At 49.4% G+C, this 19753-nt stretch overlaps 1 protein-coding gene and 1 long non-coding RNA gene across 8 annotated transcripts in view; one reads left to right on the top strand and one right to left on the bottom strand.

Annotated features, from left to right (window-relative positions):
- Positions 1-15378, top strand: part of AATK (apoptosis associated tyrosine kinase) — a 90944-nt gene extending 75566 nt beyond the window's left edge. For 5 of the 7 annotated variants that reach the window (XM_081180839.1, XM_081180838.1, XM_081180835.1 and 2 more), the window contains 6 exons: positions 197-346; positions 1086-4041; positions 4587-4749; positions 5425-5658; positions 6982-10028; positions 10061-15378. In XM_081180839.1, coding sequence (XP_081036965.1) covers positions 197-346; positions 1086-4041; positions 4587-4749; positions 5425-5658; positions 6982-7013 — 3535 coding nt within the window. In that variant the 3' untranslated portion in view covers positions 7014-10028; positions 10061-15378. Of the gene's footprint in view, positions 1-196; positions 347-1085; positions 4042-4586; positions 4750-5424; positions 5659-6981 lie in introns of all 7 variants that reach the window. The other 2 variants (XM_081180837.1, XM_081180836.1) reach the window with 2 other exon arrangements.
- On the bottom strand, positions 13238-18217 carry LOC308579897. Its single transcript, XR_014004611.1, has 2 exons — positions 16042-18217; positions 13238-15922 (listed from the first exon to the last, which is right to left on the bottom strand). It is a non-coding gene; the product is annotated as an uncharacterized lncRNA (long non-coding RNA).
- Between the last annotated feature and the right edge of the window lie 1536 nt (positions 18218-19753).

The following is a 19753-nucleotide window of genomic DNA, read 5'->3' as shown; positions in this document are numbered from 1 at the left end:
GCATTTTCATTGTAATTTGATTGTGTCTCCCTCCCCCTTAAAGATAGTTGTCCCTTTTGAAGGATGAGCTGTGCATTTGCCAAGCAAATAAATGCAACTGCCCTGGGTTCAAAGGGCCTGGGTGACCCGGCGCTCTCCCTCTATTGTGGTGCCACCTGCCACTCGCGTGTGCTTTGAGCCCCCTCTCTCTTGGCAGGTCCTTGGGCGTGACCATCTGGGAGCTCTTTGAGCTGGGCAGCCAGCCCTACTGCCACTACTCGGACCGGCAGGTGCTCACTTACGCCATCAAGGAGCAGCAGCTTAAACTTCCTAAGCCGCAGCTCCCACTCTCACTGTCTGACCGCTGGTGAGTGAAGCAGGGCCCTCGGGGGAGGGGAGGGCACAGCATCCCATGAGGGGCAGAGGTGGCCAGCAGGCACTAAATGGCAAGCGTGGAGGAGGCTGGACCGTAGGCAGGTGGGATCAGGTGTGTGGGTAGGCAGATGCTGATAAACGTCTTTGGTGCCAGACTCCCATCTTAGCCCTCTTGCTAAGCAAACAGCACACCAAGCCACCAGGAATGGCAAATTGCAAGCTTGCTAAATGTATCCATTAAGTAAGGAACAAAAAGGCTGCCACTCAGTCGGTAGAGCACAAGCTTTGTTGGTAGCCCCACAAGCCAGTGGGCACTCTCTAACATAGTTCTAGCACCTCTCAGGTGGGCGCCCAAGGGAGGCATTCATAGTGACTATTTCTAGAAACATAGTACTGATTACGTCCTTATTTCAGGCATTGTGATATATCGGTACATCACAGTGTTTAGCTGGGGATATATCACAACGTTGAAAGCCAGACATTTCTCAGCCCTAGCGCAAGGTTAGCCACAACTGGTCTAAAAGGGTGGTTTTAGGGGTGTGCAGAAGAGAAAGAAGGGTTTCACTAGGGAATTAGGGTAGCAAGGAGCATGTTGCCAAGTAGGTTGCTGGCAAGGAGCAGATTGTAGATAGAGGAAGGCTGGCTCTGCGAATGACGCAATTGCTGAGTGTTGTCCCCAGAGCAAAGGAGCAACCGAGTCTCACCTCTCCTCTGCTCTTCCCTATGCGCAGGTATGAGGTGATGCAGTTTTGCTGGCTGCAGCCAGAGCAGCGCCCCACTGCTGAGGAGGTGCACCTCCTGCTCTCGTACCTGTGCGCCAAGGGTGCGTCGGAGGCTGAGGAGGAGTTTGAGCGGCGCTGGAACTCCATGAAGCCTGGCGGCGGCGGTGGTGGAGGAGGCGGCTCGGGCTCGGGCTCCAGCCACGTGGGCGTTGAGCTCTCGTCCTTCCCCCTCCTGGAGCATTTCTCCAACGATGGCGATGACGTCCTGACCGTCATGGAGACGAGCCACGGCCTGAACTTTGAGTACAAGTGGGACCAAGGGAAGACTGAGCACCTGCCGGCCTCGGCCATGAGCCCTCGCGACGCCGCGCGTTACCACGAGCTCTACTACGCCGCCAGCGGCAGCAGCGGCGGAAGAGGAGACGGCAGGCACCTCAGCCTGGGGGTCTCGCCCTCCTGCTACGAGTGCAAAGTGCAGGGCTGCCCTGGCCTGCACACGCCAGGTGTGGTGCCAGTGCTGAGCGCTCACAGCCCCTCCCTGAACAGCGAGTACTACATCCGCATTGAGGAGGCGGCTTCCGAGGGCAGCGGGACGGACCTCGACTACACCATGTGCTCCTACAGCCCGGAGTTTGGCCGCCCCTCACACTGGCAAGCCAAAGAGGGCTGCTATGAGTCAAACAGCAGCCCCACCGTCTCGCTCACCATGGAGCCCCTGCTGGGACATTCTGGTGCACATGGGGACAGCGGCCACTGGGAGCCCCCTGACTACTACTCCTATGGAGGGCAAGGGGACAAGGAGGCCTCGCCGTACTACGAGGCCTCCCTGAAAGACGGCCCTGAGGACTACCTGCTTGAGGAGCATGGGGCTTCCGAGTGGCCCGTGGCAGCTCCGCAGAAAAGCATATTTGCTGACCCGCTTGGTGTTTCACCCTCGGTGGGCTACGCCTACAAGGAGGAGGCCGCAGTGGCAGACTCGGTCACTCTGGAACTGGGAGAGGAGGAGGAGGAGGAAGAGGAGGAGGAGAACTCGTGTGGCAGCCCTGGGAGTGAAGGGGATGAGAACAATGGGTCCCCTTCCTCCAGCAAGAACTGGACGTCCAACACCTCCGCCAATAACAACAGCTGCCACCTGCTGCCGCCGTGTGAGCCACCTGCCAAAGACAGCTGGTGCTACCGCCACATGATCACTTTCCAGGGGCTCATGGCAGAGCCGCTGTGTACTGTACCCCGTGACGGCCCCACGCTAGGCATTGAGGACTTGCGAGCGGCCCTTTTGGGCGAGGAGCGGGTGGCATCATCTCACACGGGCTCCCCCTGCCCGGACACCGACTTGCCTTCAGAGGAACGAGCGTCAGCCGAGGTTGCCAGCGTAGAGATCGGCGCAGGCGATGCCACGAATCCCTTGGCTGAGAGCGGGGTGGAGTGCCTCCTGGCTGCCACCACTCCACCACCACCAGGGGACACGGATTCAGTGGCGTCAACGCTGGAACCTGTCAACAACACGGACACAGGGGATGCCACCGTGCCAGAGGAGGAGGCACTAGGAACTGGGGAAGACCCCGTCGTGGTGGAAGAGGCCTCGGCCGAATGCTCACCCAAGGTGCCGCGAGAGATCAACGTGGACAGTGGCAAGAACACCACAACCAGTGAGCAGGACAGGACACCAGACAAGACGGTTTCCAGCGCCAGCTTCCCTGACTTGGATGAGGCCAGTGACGAGGACACGGCTGAGCTCACATCCGGGGTCTTCACTGACTTCCCAGTTGATTGTACCGAGCGGCAGGACGTCATAGTCACCCTCAAGTCCTTGCAGAAGCAGGTGGAGACCCCTGACTCACTGGAGTCACTGGACATCCCCTCCACCACCAGCTCCTGCGAGGCGTTCAGCCCCACAGCCTACGTGCCCTCGAGCCAGCCTAAAGCCTTAGACAGCGGCTACGACACAGAGAACTACGAGTCGCCTGAATTTGTCCTGAAGGAGCCTCACGAGCCACGGGAGCCCGAGTCCTTCACCCAGCTAGAAAAGGCACCGGATGGCCCTGAGGGCCCAGCCAAAGAGCTGAGCCTCTCCAACTCCTTCAGCGCTGAGCTGCAGGCCTTAGACGAGAAGAACCCTTACCGTGACTCGGCCTACTTCTCCGACTACGATACCGAAGGGGGGACTCGGGAGGACGGGGAAGGGGACAGTGATGGTTCTGAGGGGCACGAGCCAGAGCTCCCCCAGGCGGACGTTGGAGAGTTGGGGAAGGACCCCGCCCAAAATAGCTCAGGCGAGTCTCGGCCTACCTTGCTTGAGCCCACTTGCCCACAGGAAGACGGCATGGGGTGTACCTTTCCTCCAGCGACTAGCGGCCAGGGCATGGGGACAAGCATGTCACAAGAGCTGGTAGTGAATGGAGTCACTGTTGCTGAGCTGGACTCATCCAGAGGCAAGAGCGACGAGGCTGTTGCCCTGCCCCAGGTGCCACCCCCCGCCACCAGGTCCTTTTTCTTGTCTCCTGTGGTTGCGAGTCCGGATGTGCCGAATGGGGCTTGTGAGGGAGATGCGGGGACGGGGAGCAATGCAGTGGCAAGGGCAGCAGAGGAATCCGGGGAAGGGCAGGAACGATGCTGCCCTGGCGAGCAGCCCCAGAGCAGCCCTGGGCTCTCTCTGGACCTTTCGTTGGTGCCCTCTCGGCATCCGTCTGTCCCTGCCGAGCTCGAGGAAGAGGAGGACGACACGGAGGACAGCGATGAGTCAGACGAGGAGCTGCGGTGCTACAACATCCAGGACCAAAGCGAGGAGAGTGAGGAGGAGCTGCCGGCTGTGCCCATTGTGGTGGCCGAGAGCCACAGCGCCCGCAACCTGCGCAGCCTGCTCAAGATGCCCAGCCTGCTGGTGGAGACCTTCTGCGATGACCTCGAACGCAAGAAGAAAGCCGTCTCCTTCATCGAAGATGTCACCGTCTACCTCTTTGACCAGGTGAGTTGTTTTCTGGTGGCCTGGAGTTGACAGCCGGAAGAGGCCCTCAAGTATGCTTTAGCATACTCACGAATCGAAAGTCGTGTGCCTCTTTCGTAGGAAACACACATGTTTTGTGCATTCTGCAATTTCCATTCTGCAAGCAACAGAAACACCCCACAGCTATAAGCATCTGCTGATCTCTTAACTGAGTATATTTTTCATCGTTTGTTTTGAAAGGTGCTGGTTACCAACATCCCCTAATCTTGATCGTAGTCTTGCAAGTCCGGACAAAGAAACCTTCATCCTAAGCCTCACATCTTAATTTGAACATGATTCTCAATTGTTGTTTTAAAAAAACCAGTTACATTAATATGGGAGTGACCCAAACTTTTTGCAAAGCCTGGGTTTGAGCGCGGGGGACGGGGGGTGTTAATTATGGCAGCCACCATAATTATGGAGCAAATAAGGCTAGGAGGGTGTTTATTCCCTAGAGGGCAACCTGGATCCCAGAGTTGCTCCTAAGAGACAACGAGATAATTATGCCCATTTGTATCTTCGCACAGGAAAGCCCCACGAAGGAACTGGCAGAGCATCCTTTCCCGGGAGTAACAGAACCTCCTGTGGCGCCACCTGTGCATAAGGACAGCAATGGTTCCCCAAGCCCAGCAGAGAGAACAGATGCCCCCAGCAGTTCCTCGGAAGGGAGCACCTCTGAAGAGAGTAAGGGTAGGAAACCAGAAGGGAACTGAGCAGGGCTCTGGGAGGGCCCTGATGTTTTTCCATCACGACACCTGCACAGGCTGCTTTTCTGAGCTCAACCCATCTAGGTTTGCTCTTGGGTGCAATATTTTTGCACCGCTTCACTATGCAACGGAGTTGGGGCACCCTCCAGATGTTGTCAACTCCCAGCAGCCATTATAGCCTTTGGGTTGGGTCAGACTTGGGGATGATGGGAGCTGTAGTCGATGACAACTGGAAGGCCATGTGTCACTTGATTGGACAGATTATGGGCTGCGGATTCCAGCCTCTGTGCATTGCTCCAAGCCAGCAGTTCTCAACCTGTGGGTCCCCAGATGTTGGACTACAACTCCCATCATCCCTGAGCTCTGGCCTTGCTATCTAGGGGAGATGGGAGTTGTAGTTCAACAACATCTGGGGACCCACAAGTTGAGAAAGGCTGCTCCAAGCAGCAGCTTATGTAAAGCAACCTGCATTTGGCCACTAGAGGGGGATGGAAATTGGTTCTGCATAGCAAGACCTTTTGGACTAGTAGGAACTTGGTGATGCAGCAATTGGCCGGGAGGCTAACAGGAAGCAGCAGAGGACAATTGGCCAAGCGGGGGTGGGGTGGGATTTTGGGCCCAGCTCCTTACCCTTCCACTGTGTGTCTTCCCTCTTCAGGTGGTGGTTTTGAGTGGGAAGATGACTTCCCCCTCATGGCAGTGAAAGCATCCGTCATGCCATCGTTGACGTCGGCGGCACCTGAGCCTGCCCTCCCCGGACTGCCACCCACACTAGTGCCAGCTCAGAAGCAGGTGCTGCCCATCCAGTTTTCACGCTTCACAGTCTCACCTGCCCCCGTGTCGAGGTTCTCCATCACACACGTCACTGACTCGGACACCGGTTCTGTAGGAGGTAAGGGGCATTCAGGTAGCAGAAGAAGGGGTGAGCCCAGAAGTCTCAAGAATGTCGCTCTTTTATGTCCCTGGGTCTGGAGGAAATGTCTGTCAAGCCACATGGCCTGGCCTAGATGCCACATGATCAACACCAGGAAATTGAGGAATAGTTAAATATTGAATAGGAAATGGGGGACAGTCCTGATTTCCGTGGGAATGCTGTTGAGTGATTTTATTGATGGCACTTAATTGGACCACCAGTTCATAAGAATTAATTCTACCAAGGCCATGTTTATGTGAAATAATTTCAGTATACCAAATGCACCAAAAAAAACCACCCCACATTTTGTAATGTGCACAGCAATTGAATAAGTGGAAACAACAGGGATATGGATCTGTTTTTAAGAGAGATCCTTTCTAAGAACCTTTTGTTCACATGGACCTTAGAGGCCCTTGCTCCCACTTCTGAGGTGCGAAAAAGAGTGTGATTGCTCGCTTTGTAGGAAGTAGGGCCAGGAGGATATTCCCCTACTTCACTGAATTGATCCATGGTTGTTGGGATGGACATTGTGTGTTCCTGTTCTCAAAATATAACTGAATGGGGGAAGACCTAAGACACTCCAGAATGAATAGCTCCTATGGAAGCATCTAAGGATGTTTGCCTATGTTTATTTGGGCACAGCCCGTTCTGTTAAACCCACTGGGATCATGATCAGGTGCACCATCAATGATAGGCAAGTGAAGGAACTACAGGCAAATTATGGACTCCTCTCTGGATTACAAGCTCTGGCCAGCGAGGGTCAGGTTGCAAAGCATAATCTGGGTCGGGTTCTGCAGTGGTGATTGGTGCCCATTGGGAGTAGTAGGGAGGACGGCAGGGAGGCCAACAGTAGGGGGAGCCAGAGCCAATGACAGCAGCCTGGACTGGTGGTAAATAGCAAGGTAGGTAGAAGTGGTTCGGCTGAGGGCAAAGCCCCATTCATCTACCTTCGCTGAGTGCCTGAGGCGGAATTTTTTGAATGGGGCTTCTGTGTCCAAAGCAACATAAGATGCAAGCCTGCTTGCACTCTGTTCTATGTTGGGGAACCTTAATTGTATTTGTCCTTTAAAAAACACACCAAAATCATTGTAGAGTGGGTTGAGGGGCTGGTGGCATGAACTGTAAAATTGGCTTAAGTCATGGGGGCTGGGCTGGGAATTTGTCTCTCCTTTGGTTGCATTTGATGCAGTAAGAATGGATTCTGCAACTTGGAAAGCTATGCAGAGGAGAGGAGGCGTACAAGGCCTCCTTTAAGGTTGTGATGCCCCATTACTAACTCTGCCTTTTCCCTTTTTTTTTTAGGAAGCAGTGAAAACAGAGGCGACAGAGAATGAGCTTAGCCATGGGCTTGATTTTGGACTTGCCCCTTACAGCATCGGTTTCTGCATCGGGGCTAAGGAGTAAGGATGGAGGCCCAGAACTTGGGTGGAGCAGAGAACTCCATGGTGGTGGTGATGGGGGCTCACTCTTACTATATATATATTCTTCTTTTTTAAGAGGCGGATTTTATTGGACAGTTCTTGACTGCTGCTAGGCTGGAGATGCCCCACGGCGTGACGATTTTGTGACAAGCGTGTGGATGTGAGGGTGTGTGTGTGTGTGTGTGTGTGTGAGGGTGTGTATATGTACAGATAGACATATAGACCTATAGAACCTATAGCATTTAAAGGGTAGAGCTGTGACCTCGCTAACATCGCTGCCCCCTCCACCCAAGCCATTTTGATACCCCCCTCCTCCCTCTCCAGCTCATGCCTCTTGGATGTTTCGACCCACATTGGCTTCCCAAATTGGGGCACTGCCTTGAGATCACCACCACCTTTTCTTCCTCCTGCCTGTTCTTGTAAGCTTCTCATGTGTGCTTTCCAAGCCCAGCACGGAATAGAGAGCGGAAGCGAGAGCACATAGCCTTGCACTGACACAGACATGCTTAAATTTGGCCCTTGAAAGCTGAGTACTCCTTCCTTCCTTCTCTCCCTTCCTTGTGACTGCAAGTCCCATCTTGCCCCCCTCCCTCTACACCTGGCTGTGTCGGGTGTAGCCTGCTGTTCGGCTGCACATCAAATAAGGGGAGAGGCGAGAGAATGGATGGTAGGCAAACTCAAGTGCCACGTAGGGGAGCTAGATGAGGTTAAGGTGGCAATTTCATTTGTGGGACGGGCTCAGTAGCAGTCTTCCCTTTCCACAGTGTGTTTCTGCTGCCCCTCCTTTTCCCACGTATAGATTCTGCAACTACTGCTGGCCCCTTTACCATCTGTTCAGCTGCACCACTACTGGAGCACTTAGTGGTACAGGAGCTGTGCCTTAATGGCCTTTGGTGCATCCTTTCTCCAACCTTGCCTTGGGGAAAGCAGCCTCCCTGCCTGTTAGGAAGTCTCCCTGCCTGTTAGGAAGTCTCCCTGCCTGTTAGGAAATGGCTGCCTAAGCAGGAAAGAAAGGGGATGTGCAGGAAATGCAAGGTTAACTTAAAAAACAAAACAAAACCCTCTAAGCAGGGGGGAATTTTGTGGTGCAGATGCCCACCTCTCTTCCCTGCCCCCCAACACACCCGCTGTAGAACCTTCCTATTTTCCCTACCACAGTATTGTTTAGGTGGAGGTTTTCTGGGGTGCCAAGCTGTGTCCCGTCAGCAAGTGGGTAGGCTGGGTTTGTGTCAAAATGCCAAACTTGGTCATGTGGGGAGAGACTCCAACTTCCCTTCGCAACTCCTAGAGGAACTTAACATACAGGAGGAGACTCCTGACGAGATGTGTAGCAAAAGCAGGTCAAACGGCTACCGGGACTATTTTTGTAAAAAAAAAATTAACCTACGCTATATCACCTGCCCTAACAGAGCGGCAGATTTAAGTTATTGTTGCCAAAGAGATGTAAAGAGTTAACTTTTATCAAGGTTTCTTGGGGATGGGGTGGGGGAAAGGACTGGAAGGAGGGAACCGGGGGAGGGGGGAAGAGCATCATGGTTGCTTTCTTTTGTTTTTGGTTTAAATCTTTTATCAGTTTAAACTTTAGGATAATTGTGCAATTTGGGATTTGGGGGGGGGGGGAGGAAAAGTAATGAGGGGGTCTACACTCGGGGGTTGTGGCCTTTTGGGGCTATAGACCAAACACAGATACTGGAAATCAAGGGTGCAGGTAGCAGCTGCTAACAACCGTATTTGTGGACCATTTCCAAACAGGGGCTAGAGGACAACCATGGCCACAGGAGCCCGAGACAGCAGCAAAACATTCTTTTCTTAAGAGGCCTTTTTGTTCTTTCACGTCTCTGGCTGTTTCTCTTGACATCAGGGCCGATGACTCTTCTCTTCTTTTTAGTTCCACAAGGGGCATAATGCACTTCTAAGAGCAGAAGGAGAGCACTTGCGGGTTCAGGCAGTGGCCCTTCTAGTCCAACACCCTGTTCTCACAGTGGCCAACTAGATGCTGGTGGGAAACCTATAGGGCAGGGCATGAATACAGCAGTACTCTCCTCACTTGGGATTCCCCACTGCATCTGATGGTGGAGCCAGGGCATAGCCATGGTGGCTAGTAGCCACCCATAACCCTGACCTCCATGAATTTATCTCATCTTTTTTTAAAGCCACCCAGATTTGTGACTGTCACTGCCTCTTGTGGGAGCAAGTGCCATAGTCTTGAACGCTGCTGTGTGACGTAGTGCTTCTTTTTGTCTGTTCCGAATCTTGCAAAATTCAGCTTCGTTTTCGAATTCTAGTATTATCAGAGGGTAATACTACTCTCCCCATCTGCTTTCTTCACACCATGCATAATTTTATGTACCTCTTCTATTATATATCCTAGAATTGTAGAGTTGGAAGGGACCTTCGGGATCATCTAGTCTAAGCCCTCGCAATGCAGGAATATGCACTGCCCCATACGGGGATCGAACCTGCGACCTTGGCATTATCACCACCATGCTGTAACCAGCTGAGCTACCCAAGCTGATCTAATATCTCACCTCTTGTTCATTCCCCACCCCCATACTTAAGCATTAATTTATATACACGCACAATGCCCCCACTGTTCATCTTACCGGATGAACAGAGGTGGGGGTGGCTTTAAGATCCTCCTTCTTCTCATCTTCTTCCAACCTACTCCCCACACACCAATCTTAGCCAGCTGGGAATCAGTGAAGCTGCATTCCTAAGGACAGTTATAAACTTCGGTGGAACATTTTAAGTGAGTAATGTTTAAGAGTCCTGCTGATGGTTTCTTGATTCTTCACATCCTGGGCACCAGCGAGGACACCTAGAAGTGTGTTTGAAGCAATAGTTTTGTCTCTCCCTGCCCTCCCTCCCCTGGAAGCCAGAATATTGTTATGTGCATGGCATTCCTTGCTGGGAACTGTTGCTTCCTTGGTCTTTGTGAGATCTGCTGTCCTTGCCGAAAGAGCTGCCAGGCATGGAAAGTTAGCCATGCTCTGTTCACAGCCTCCTTGTATGCTGAGGTCAAATACACATATTTAGTCCCTCTCCTACTGCAGACCAGCATATACACGATGCCTGCAGTTATCTCCTTGCTGTATAGTCCCTAAACACAAATGGATAGCCCTGGACTTTGGAAGTAGCAGTGCTCTTGTTCGGTTTTTCTTCACTAAAGTTTGCATTATGCCTGGGTAAGTGACAGAGATAGTATTGCTGTTGACTCAATTCCCTCTCCTTGTGGCAACCAGAAAACTGTTGCTCAAGCTTGTTCTCCTGGTCGGGGCTGCCAGACTTCAGGGCATTCACCGTCAGGTGTTTGTGGTTTGATCTTGCTCGAACAGCTGAATCTGTGATGCTACCCACACTTCTGGCCAGTGTGGCCAACTGGGAAGAGAACTCCAAAGGAAATCATGGACTGGAGGAGGAGCCAGCAAATAAGCAGTTCTAGCATTGATGCCGGGATATACCAGAGCAGGGGCAGCAGGTCTGACCCAGGAAGAACTGCAAAGATCACAGCACATTTTCTTTCCTGCCCAGTTTCATTTGGCTGCTGCAACTCATTCCCCCAGTGAGTTGCGCTCCATGCACACCAGCACATGCCTATTCCCAGGAGCCAGAGAGGACAGAATGCAAGAGGGATTTCTGCAACTTCTGTTTTCTGCATTTTGCTTTGCTACATAAGCCACACACAAGTGCCACCTACAGACAAGAGCTACCCCTTCTTATTGAGCAGAATGAGGTACTGCTTCTAGTGGCTAAAGGGGGAAACCCAAAATGGGAACCTCAAGGCTGGGGGAAAAGGGCCTCTCTCCCACCCTGCAAAAAAGGAAGAGTGGTTTGTTAGCTGTTAACCTCTCCAACCAGAACATCGCAGCTTCAAGAATCCTAAGTCCAGGCAAATCCTTCTGAATGAATGATTTCCAAAGCTGTAAAATGGCTCTGTCCCATGGCTTTGGGCAGATATTTATGCAAGATGTCCAGCTGTCTCCATATCAGAATGACAGTGTTCCCAGTAAGTAGCATCCACTTTGGATATGGCCCATCCTGGCACGAGTGCAGCTGTGAGCAGCTGGTGGGATTGCCATAGGGGCTCAGTGGAACTCTCTCTCTTCCCCCTCGTTGCTGCATCAGAGCACACTAGCCATTAACTAGAACAGGAGGAATCCAGGGCACTCCACGGTCCAGGAATTTGCACTAGAATTTGCTTGACAATGCAACAGAATTCCAGGTTGGACCCTCTGTTAGAGAAGGAAGGTTTGCTGCAGAAACAGAAGCGGCTTTTACCTCTGCAGTTCACGTGCGTCTTGGAGGGGAACAGGAGGAGAAGCTCTGTTGGCTCTGTGGCAACCTCTCTGCATGTGCACAGCTTCCCAGTTGCTCTTCATTTGGGCATGGAAGGAAGACAAGTGAGAACCATGCATAAACTGTTCTACTGGATAGAGACACGAAGCCACTCGGGCGAAAGGGAGCAGGGTGTACTTCTTGCCAGGATTCCACTCTCTACCCAATAGTTACTTGGACAAAAAAAGAGAGAAGCAGGGAATTCCATGAACGCTAGTAATGTGCCCACAACTACTGATGGCCCAAGGGTTTTGGCCTCTGTGGTTCCAGTCAATTCATTGTGGGTTTAATTTGAGGTGGACCACGCACAAATTGCTCCAGTATCTTATCCCCACCTGCAAGCACTCCTGCTAGTTTTACCAGCAGAGCTGGAAGCAACTAACTGCCACCTTGCAAGATGTGTGGGAAGAACAGAAGAACTGTCATTGGTTACCCCTTCATCTTAATTTCTTTCTGGCTCAGGAATTCTCTGGAGCTGGAGCCAACTGCAAGTGGGCAAAGGGGAGAAAGCCTGCTTTCTCACAGTGCCAGCTGCTTTGGGTTGTGAAGCATACATTTCTAGCACCTGTGCCAACATGTATTGGTGGCTAGGAGCCAGGCTGTGCTGTAGCCCACTGTGCTATTTGCAACATTATAAAGTCAGGTTTGCTATAAAGCCAGCACAGTTGGGTTTCTGCATTTGGCTTAGTGATGCTTCCGCACTATTGAGTTTATTCTGGAATGGCCATTCTTCGTCCACTCACTTTTTACAGGGCAATCACATGCATTGCAATCAAATCATTCCCCTCCCCTCTTCTGCTTTTCACTATGTTTCTATGATTTTGTTTTGGGAGAATCTGATGTAAGAAGAAATGGAACAGCAGCACAGGGTTAAGCCACCTTGGTGCTGCCCTTGTGTTCCTTGCTCCCTCTTCCTCAGAGATCTGCTTTTGACACGTGCAGTGGGGCTCCCAGCAACTGAACCCTATGGCTGTACCTCTTCAACTGGGGCACTCTTTCCTTATTACCTTTTCAACCGGTGCCATTTGAGCAGCGTACATTTAAAAACAACAACAACAAAGCGTTCGAATGCCTTTTCACATTAAAATAAAATATTTGAGCAACAGCACTTCTGTGAAAAGAGCATTTTAGCCCAAATTTAAATGTTGGTGATAAAATTAAATACCGTTGAAGGGGTTCATTAGCTTCACTGTTAGCCGCCCACCCACATGGCTATGTTAAGCCCATTGTTGTGAACAGAACATGGCAGGATGTACATGCACACATAGAACACAGCACCAGCTGAATTGGGGGAAGGCCTGTTGCAGTTGTGCATGTAGCTCATAGCAAAAGGGTAATGACTGGGTAGCACTAATAGCCCACAGTCTGAAAGCACCCTTAGCTGTGCAGTCCTATCTATGCATGTCTACTCAGGGTAAGTCCCACTGAGTTCAGTAGGACTTACTCCCAGGTAAGTGTGTAAAGAATTGCTGCTTAAGAGTACGTTATTTATCATGTGGCCTCTTATAGCATCAGGAATAACCAACATTTGTTTTTATTTAAACAGCTATCCTTCCATCCCTTGTGGCTTTTGAAGCCCCATCCATTCATACCACATGCATGGAAAGCAAGTAGGTTGTTGCCAAATGCAGGATTCTCCCTGGCACCATGGGAATGTGAGTTAAGTCTACTAACCATCCATCTGCGCTGGTGTGTCTTTTCAAATTGCGCTCGCCATACCCTGGCGAGTACAACCAGGGCTTTGTGTGTACTGCCATTCAGTGGAAAATGTGTTTTGTTTTTTTTTGTTCTTAAGGCCACAGAATACAATACTTGCTGCAGAATGTGGTTTCGTAAGAACCTCTTCTTTCACTTGGAAAGAAAAGCAAGTTTCTAGCCATTATGATTGCAAGGATAAGCCTGAACAAACCTCAGAAGCTGGAGAGGCTACTGGTTCCCTGGTGAGGTTTAGTTGCTGCTGCTGCTGCTGCTGCTACAGGGCTTCAGTAACCCCCTTCCTTGCCATGAAAGGGCAGGGAAGCAGAATACAGGTAGCATCAGCAAGATCTTGCAAATTCGCTTGATATATGTAATATATAGTCTATGTAGTTTGTCATACACAGCCCTCTTTCTATCAGTTTAGGGTGGAAGTTGAACGGTCCAGCTTACCATGAGGCTTGAGTTTCATTTTGGGCTTTATTTTGCTTCCCAACCTTATTGTTTCCTGGCCTCGGTTTTTCCCGTCTGTAAGTGTTATGGGAGGCCGGTCCCAGCAGGGCTAATAGTTGGCAAACCAGGCTTACTATGTAAGCTGTAGAGGCAGCTAAGGGTGACTCCCAGTGCTCCAAGCAACATTTGCTCCAAGGATCATCCACGGCCAATAGTGAGACAACACACACTTCTTACCATATTCCTACAAGGGCACCTTGCATTTTATTTATTTAAATTCCATTTAAATTGTTGAAAGCACCTCTAAGCTGTTTACATAAAATACAAAATGTTATGTTAAAAGTTACGATCGGTAAAAGTCAGGAATGAGAAGAAAGCATTACCAGAAGTGGAGGGGAAAGGTACCATTTCCAGTGTTCGAGGTTTCTATGCTTATGCCACTCTATAGGATCAGCAGCAGAATAAATTATGCAAAGTAAACAAATTGTGCAAATAAAGCAAATTTGCATGATTTATATAGGATGCAGAATTTACCTTTTTTTATTTTAAAGCGTGTCGCGCATTGACTGCCTTAGCGAGCAAGGAGGGCATAGCAAGAGACCTTCACCCAAGATGGTTGTAAAGCAGATTGAGCCTGCTCACGCTTTACACCAGTTTTCGTTGTCCAGCCTCCCCTTCCTCTGTAAGAAGCAGATGTGGCTCAGAACAGATTTTTTTTTTTACTATGAGAGAGCAATGCTTAAGTGCCTACAGAACAAGCAGATGAGGCCATGAAACCTCTCTCCTTTTGAGGAAGTTGCCTACCACCAATGCTGGCTTTGGGTGGTGGAAATACTGCAAAACAGCATTTGCTCCAGAGCTGTGCAGCTTTTCCTTTTCTAAACCCCTGAGACAGGTTAATCTAGATGCAATATCCAGAGCAAAAGTCAGTGGTAGGCATAAGATGACAAAACGACAAACCAATCCCTTTATCCACATGGGTGCAATATGCCTCTTATGTAATGGGAAGAGTGGCTTTCATTCCAACAGGGCTGAGTGCTGTTATTCTCCAACTGGGAGACATTTGGATTGGAGGAACAGCAGCCAAAGGCAGAAATGGTACTCCTCCAAGCATTGAGGTATAAAACTCCAGGCGATTCCACAAGGGAAGGTAGGCTTTATAGGCTGCTGAACACTACTGGCACCTCCAAGCAAGCACACTAGGCAGTGCTATTTGCACGGGCCCCATTTTCACCTGATATACTCTGTATAATTACCCCACATTTCTTTCCGTCGTAGGCAGCTGTCGGGCATGGCACGGGTGCAACTGGTGGTATCAACATGGGCTGTTTTTGTGTGGGGTTTCTATCCGTTACACTTGGGTTCCTTCCACATTCGGTGAAATGGGAGAGTGGAGGATTCACAGGCACAATGAGTTCCGTGGAGCGCAGCTTTGAGGGTGGGAGTGTTGCTAAGTGGCTACAGCGCAGTTCGGCCTCCAAGCCACGTTCCTTTTGGCACTGCATTTGAACAAGAAACGCTTAAGGGTGTGTGTGGTCTATAGCATCAAAATGCATTCAGCACCTGAGAGGCTGCATGAAGACAGAGCTAGAGAGCTATGTTTTGGATTGTGCTGGTTTTTGGTTTTTTTAAAAGAAAAGAGAGAGAGAGGCTATTTACAGTGTATATTTTATTGATACGGGTCATAATTGCTGTATTTTTTATCAGTGCTGATTTCCATACAGCTCCCAGCATGTGTGTCAAATACCATTGGTCCAATAATAATAACACTAAAAATAAAACATTTTTAAAATAAGCCATCTTCTGCCTGCTCTCATCGTAACATCTACTATGCGTTGAAGCCAGCATAATTTATTGGGGTTTCATAGGTTAAGCCAGAGCTGTGATAGAGGAAGGGCAGATGAGCTTACCTTGCGACAGGCACTGCTCCTTTCTCAGGAAGCAAACTCAGAGGTGCAGGAAAATCTGTACCTGCTGTATTTCTGACTCATGCTAAAGGCACAAAAATCAGGTGTTGTGCCAATACTCATGAGAGCGTCTGTTAGTCACTGTGTGTTCTAGACTTCTATACTGCTCTTGTGGATGGTGGCAAGCAAATTTAAAAACACCACTTTACAGCTGTAGTCAATCCCCACCTTAAGCCAGCAAGGGGGCTGTGTGAGTGTGAGTGTGAGTGAGTTCAGCAGCACATGGAGCCTTTTCAAATACTTCCTAGTGCCCTACCTGAACCTTATTTAGTAGCACAGGAGGATGGCTGGGAAGGTAGCAGAAAGGTTGAGGTTTTGCTATTGTGGGCTTATTTGTTTTTTAAAGCAGCATCTAGAGCAGCCTTTCTCAGCCTGTGGGTCCCCAGATGTTGTTGAACTACAACTCCCATCACCCCTAGCTAGCAAGGCCAGAGCTCAGGGATGATGGGAGTCGTAGTCCAACAACATCTGGGGACCCACAGGTTGAGAACCAATGATCTAGAGGAAACTGGCAAAGCTTGCAGAACAAAGGCCACATGTGACACAACAAATATCCACAGCTTGCTTCCTAGGCAGTGTTTTACCCCCATTTTACAGAGCACTAGTGGAAACACTTGGGTGGAGATAGTTGTGCCCTAATTAGTACAGGGGACCTTTGGGGGCTTGTTATTGATTTGCTAGCGAGGAGCAGGCTAAACCACCAGATTCCTATCAGTTTTGTACCTAGGCCTGGCCTGTTGTTAATCTGATGTTGAGTACAACCTCTTGAAGCACTACTTTCATCTCATTCCCCAGTGGGGGGGTTTTTTCGGGGGGAGACAGGTTTGTATTCTTGTTATCTAGCTTATAGTATGAATTCTTCCAATACAAACAAGTCCACCTCTTCCTTAATTTTAATTCATGAAATAAAGGGTCAAGGACAATGGGCACAGTGTTGCGGGGGGGGGGTGTTTGAAGGAACCCGTCTCCTGCAGTTTAAATAAGTGTTTAATTTACAGAAATGCTAAATGCTTCACAATGCAATTGGGTTAGTCTGTAGCAGCAAGCAAGGAAGTAAAGAAGTGCTGGGCCTCCTTTGAAGACCCAACTGCTGAGAGGCCACATAGCACATTTTACCTGGAGCATTAAATGGCTGCCACACTGCATTTCTGAAAGAGAAACAACTGAGCACTAATCCCTAGGGCACGTGTGGCTACATCAGCAAGGACTGGCATGCACAAGCCTTCAAGCTGGAGCAACAGAGAAGGGATATGGGGCTTGCCCGCGGTAAGTATTCATGAAGTTCTCCTATGTAATCTTGTAGATAGGTGCTTCCACTACCCTTTTCAGTGTTCTACATGGAGCTGAAGTGTTTGGTAGCTTGTACCTTCTATTCCATTTTTGCTACGAGCCAGCTGCTGACTGCTGTATTTCCTTCTGTTCTGGGTGGCAGTGGTAGTTGCTGATGTAGACAGATAAATTTGATACCACAAGCAGCTGCTCAGTGTCCCTCTTCCAGCATGAAATGTTGGCAAGTCACAGGGCACTTCTGGATCGAGACAGGCCGATTGTACGGTTGTTCCCTATTCTCAAAAACATATTAAACGTGCCCATCTCAAACACTGAGTTGCTGCATTTTAACTGGAGATTTACCGCCCTCCCTTTTGTCATGTAACACTAGTACTTTGTCCCTTAGGCACATAATGGTGTTCAAAGCCTTGAATTCACATGGTGTGCCTTTGCACAGAGGGTCAGAGGGCGTGATAATATTATTAACCTAGGAAACCTCGAAGTCCAGGTGTCTTTATGCTGCCCGCATCTTGGTCACTTCTGCCAGAACTAGAGTGTAACATTACTCTGCAAACTGGGCTGCGCTCCTGCAACCATTACTACATTGGGATGGGATACTTTCTACCCTTGTTGCTGGCTTGAGACAAGTGTGAATAAAGAGCTAGAAATAAATAATAATAATAATAAATCTGGCAAGAGTCTCATCGTCTAAGTAGAATTTGACCTTTCTGCATAGTATGGCTCTGTGCCATTTCTCAAAATATAAAGCTCTGGCTGAGAAACCTCATCACACTCCTGTGGACAAAGCCCTGAGGCAATTATTAAGCGCAAGAGAGAAATATATTTCAGAGGGAGGAAGGTAATAGAATCAGGCAGGATACACTCAGGCACGCTGGCTGCAACAGCAGCACAGGACCTGCATGTTTACTCATAAGCAAGGAACGGCCTAGAATTGCAGCTGTCGGCCAAGGTCGGCATTTGCCAGATTATCTGTCCCAAACAGGAACAAACAATAATTGGTCTGTACTTAAAATACATTATCTCTGTACAAAAATAAAGGTGTTGAGACATGTATGGAAGCACATCATGAGCATCAGTAAAAAATGCAAGCGATGATGCCTTTCCATGTAGAATACTAGCGAGATCTCAGCCCCTCTAAATGTGAGGCTGGCACTGCGGATGCATTTTATTTATTTTATTTTATTTTATTTGTTTTAGACTAGACTCTGTGCCCTCACTTTATATTAATCATCAAACCTTCTCAATTTGCATGTGTGTTTTATCTGAGAACCAAACAACGCAAGGCAGCTCTGTGGTTTTTCAACTTGAATCCACATGTGGCTGCTCTCTTTCCCCTAATGCTTATTATTATTATTATTTATTATTTATTAGGGCATACTGGCATTATTATTATTATTATTATTATTATTATTATTATTAATTTATTAGGGCATACTGGCAGCAGTTAAGGAGATGGCCCGTTTAACCCTTCTTTGGTAAACGTTTGCCTACTCCAACACACCAGGCTGCTTTCCCATGCATGGAGGAGAGAGATACAAGGCCCACGGCTCATCTTCTCACCCACTTGCAAGAGAAACTCCTGATAGTCCTGCCTTGCCTGCCTTCCTTAGCAATCACATCACAACATGTATTTGCGTAGCTTGCCCCCAAATAACTTCTGACTGGGATTTTGTAAGAGGCGCCAAGGTGCCTGAGGTATCTCATGGTAGGTTTAGAGATGAGACACAGCTGCCACTTCCCAGGATGGATGGCTGAATTACCTTTCATTAGAAGTCAGATTGCGGATGAACTCCAGCAAGAGGAAACTTGGCCAGAAATGATGAATGTGCATCAGAAGCCAGTCCTGTGACCCCAGGAGTGATCTGCAAGTTGACTGCTGCTGTTAGGGGAGACAGTAGTACAGATCCCTCCTTCCCAGTTTGGAAGCGCACGCTAACATCGCCCTGCTGGGATAGCCATGAGGGCTGTGCACTGAAGCTTTAGGGGAACTTTGGTCCCTCCAGCTCAACAGCATATGCAGACGCTTCTTATGAATACATTCTAACATTCACATTGTAAGGAGCAGCTAGCCTGTGGTTCTCCAGGGATTTCTGGACTACAAGTCCCATAATCCCTGACCACTGACCATGCTGGCTGGAGCCGAAGGGAGTACAACAAACCTAGAGGGCCAACAGCTTAGCCACCCCTGTTGTTAAGGCAAATGCAAGGGCATCTTAGAAGAAAAGCAGGCTATAAAGAGCAACAAAAAGAGGAACTCTGCAAGGTCCTGGTTCACTGTCCAAGAGTAATACTAATGGCATTGACCTGCAGTACCGAACTGGGGCCAGGCTGCCTAAGCTGGCTTCTTCCTGTGGCATGGACACTGAAACACTGCGCCAGGCAGTATGTGTAGAGAAGAATTCCACTGGAAGAGGAGTTCAGGGCAGAAAGAGGGGTGGGCAGGAGAGAGAGAGATAAGCTAGCTTTGTTAACTGTTAGGGTTCTCCCCCAGCCTAGCTAATTAGCAAGGAGTTCTATTGAGAAGGGGGCTGGTGCTCACTGAAAAGCAACTAAAAAGGGTGTTTCCCTACTTGATGCACCATAGCCATGTGCACACCACATGAAAAATGTGGACATAACAATTTGACTATGATCAGGCACAGGATGACTGCCTTGTGAAGTTTGACCTGCCCTTTACTTCATTCCATACTTGCAGTGATCTGGACTGGTCATGAAAATTAGAAGGGTAACTAGAGGACTAACTTTTGGAGGTAACTAGAGGTAACTTTTGGAGTCTGGCTGTGCTAAGTTTAAGGAGAGTGGGCTACCCAGTGAAAGCGCAGCATAAGTCAAAATGAGCCAGTGAGTCTTCCATCTATATAATGCACTGCTCTGGCTGTAGAGCTGTACAGAACAGACTTGCAGCTGCTAGCA

The sequence above is a fragment of the Podarcis bocagei genome (genome assembly GCF_964188305.1).
Source record: "Podarcis bocagei genome assembly, chromosome: 2".
Taxonomy (NCBI): Eukaryota; Metazoa; Chordata; class Lepidosauria; order Squamata; family Lacertidae; genus Podarcis; species Podarcis bocagei.
Note: the sequence above shows the minus strand (reverse complement) of the source record. Positions and strands in the feature narration are given on the sequence as shown.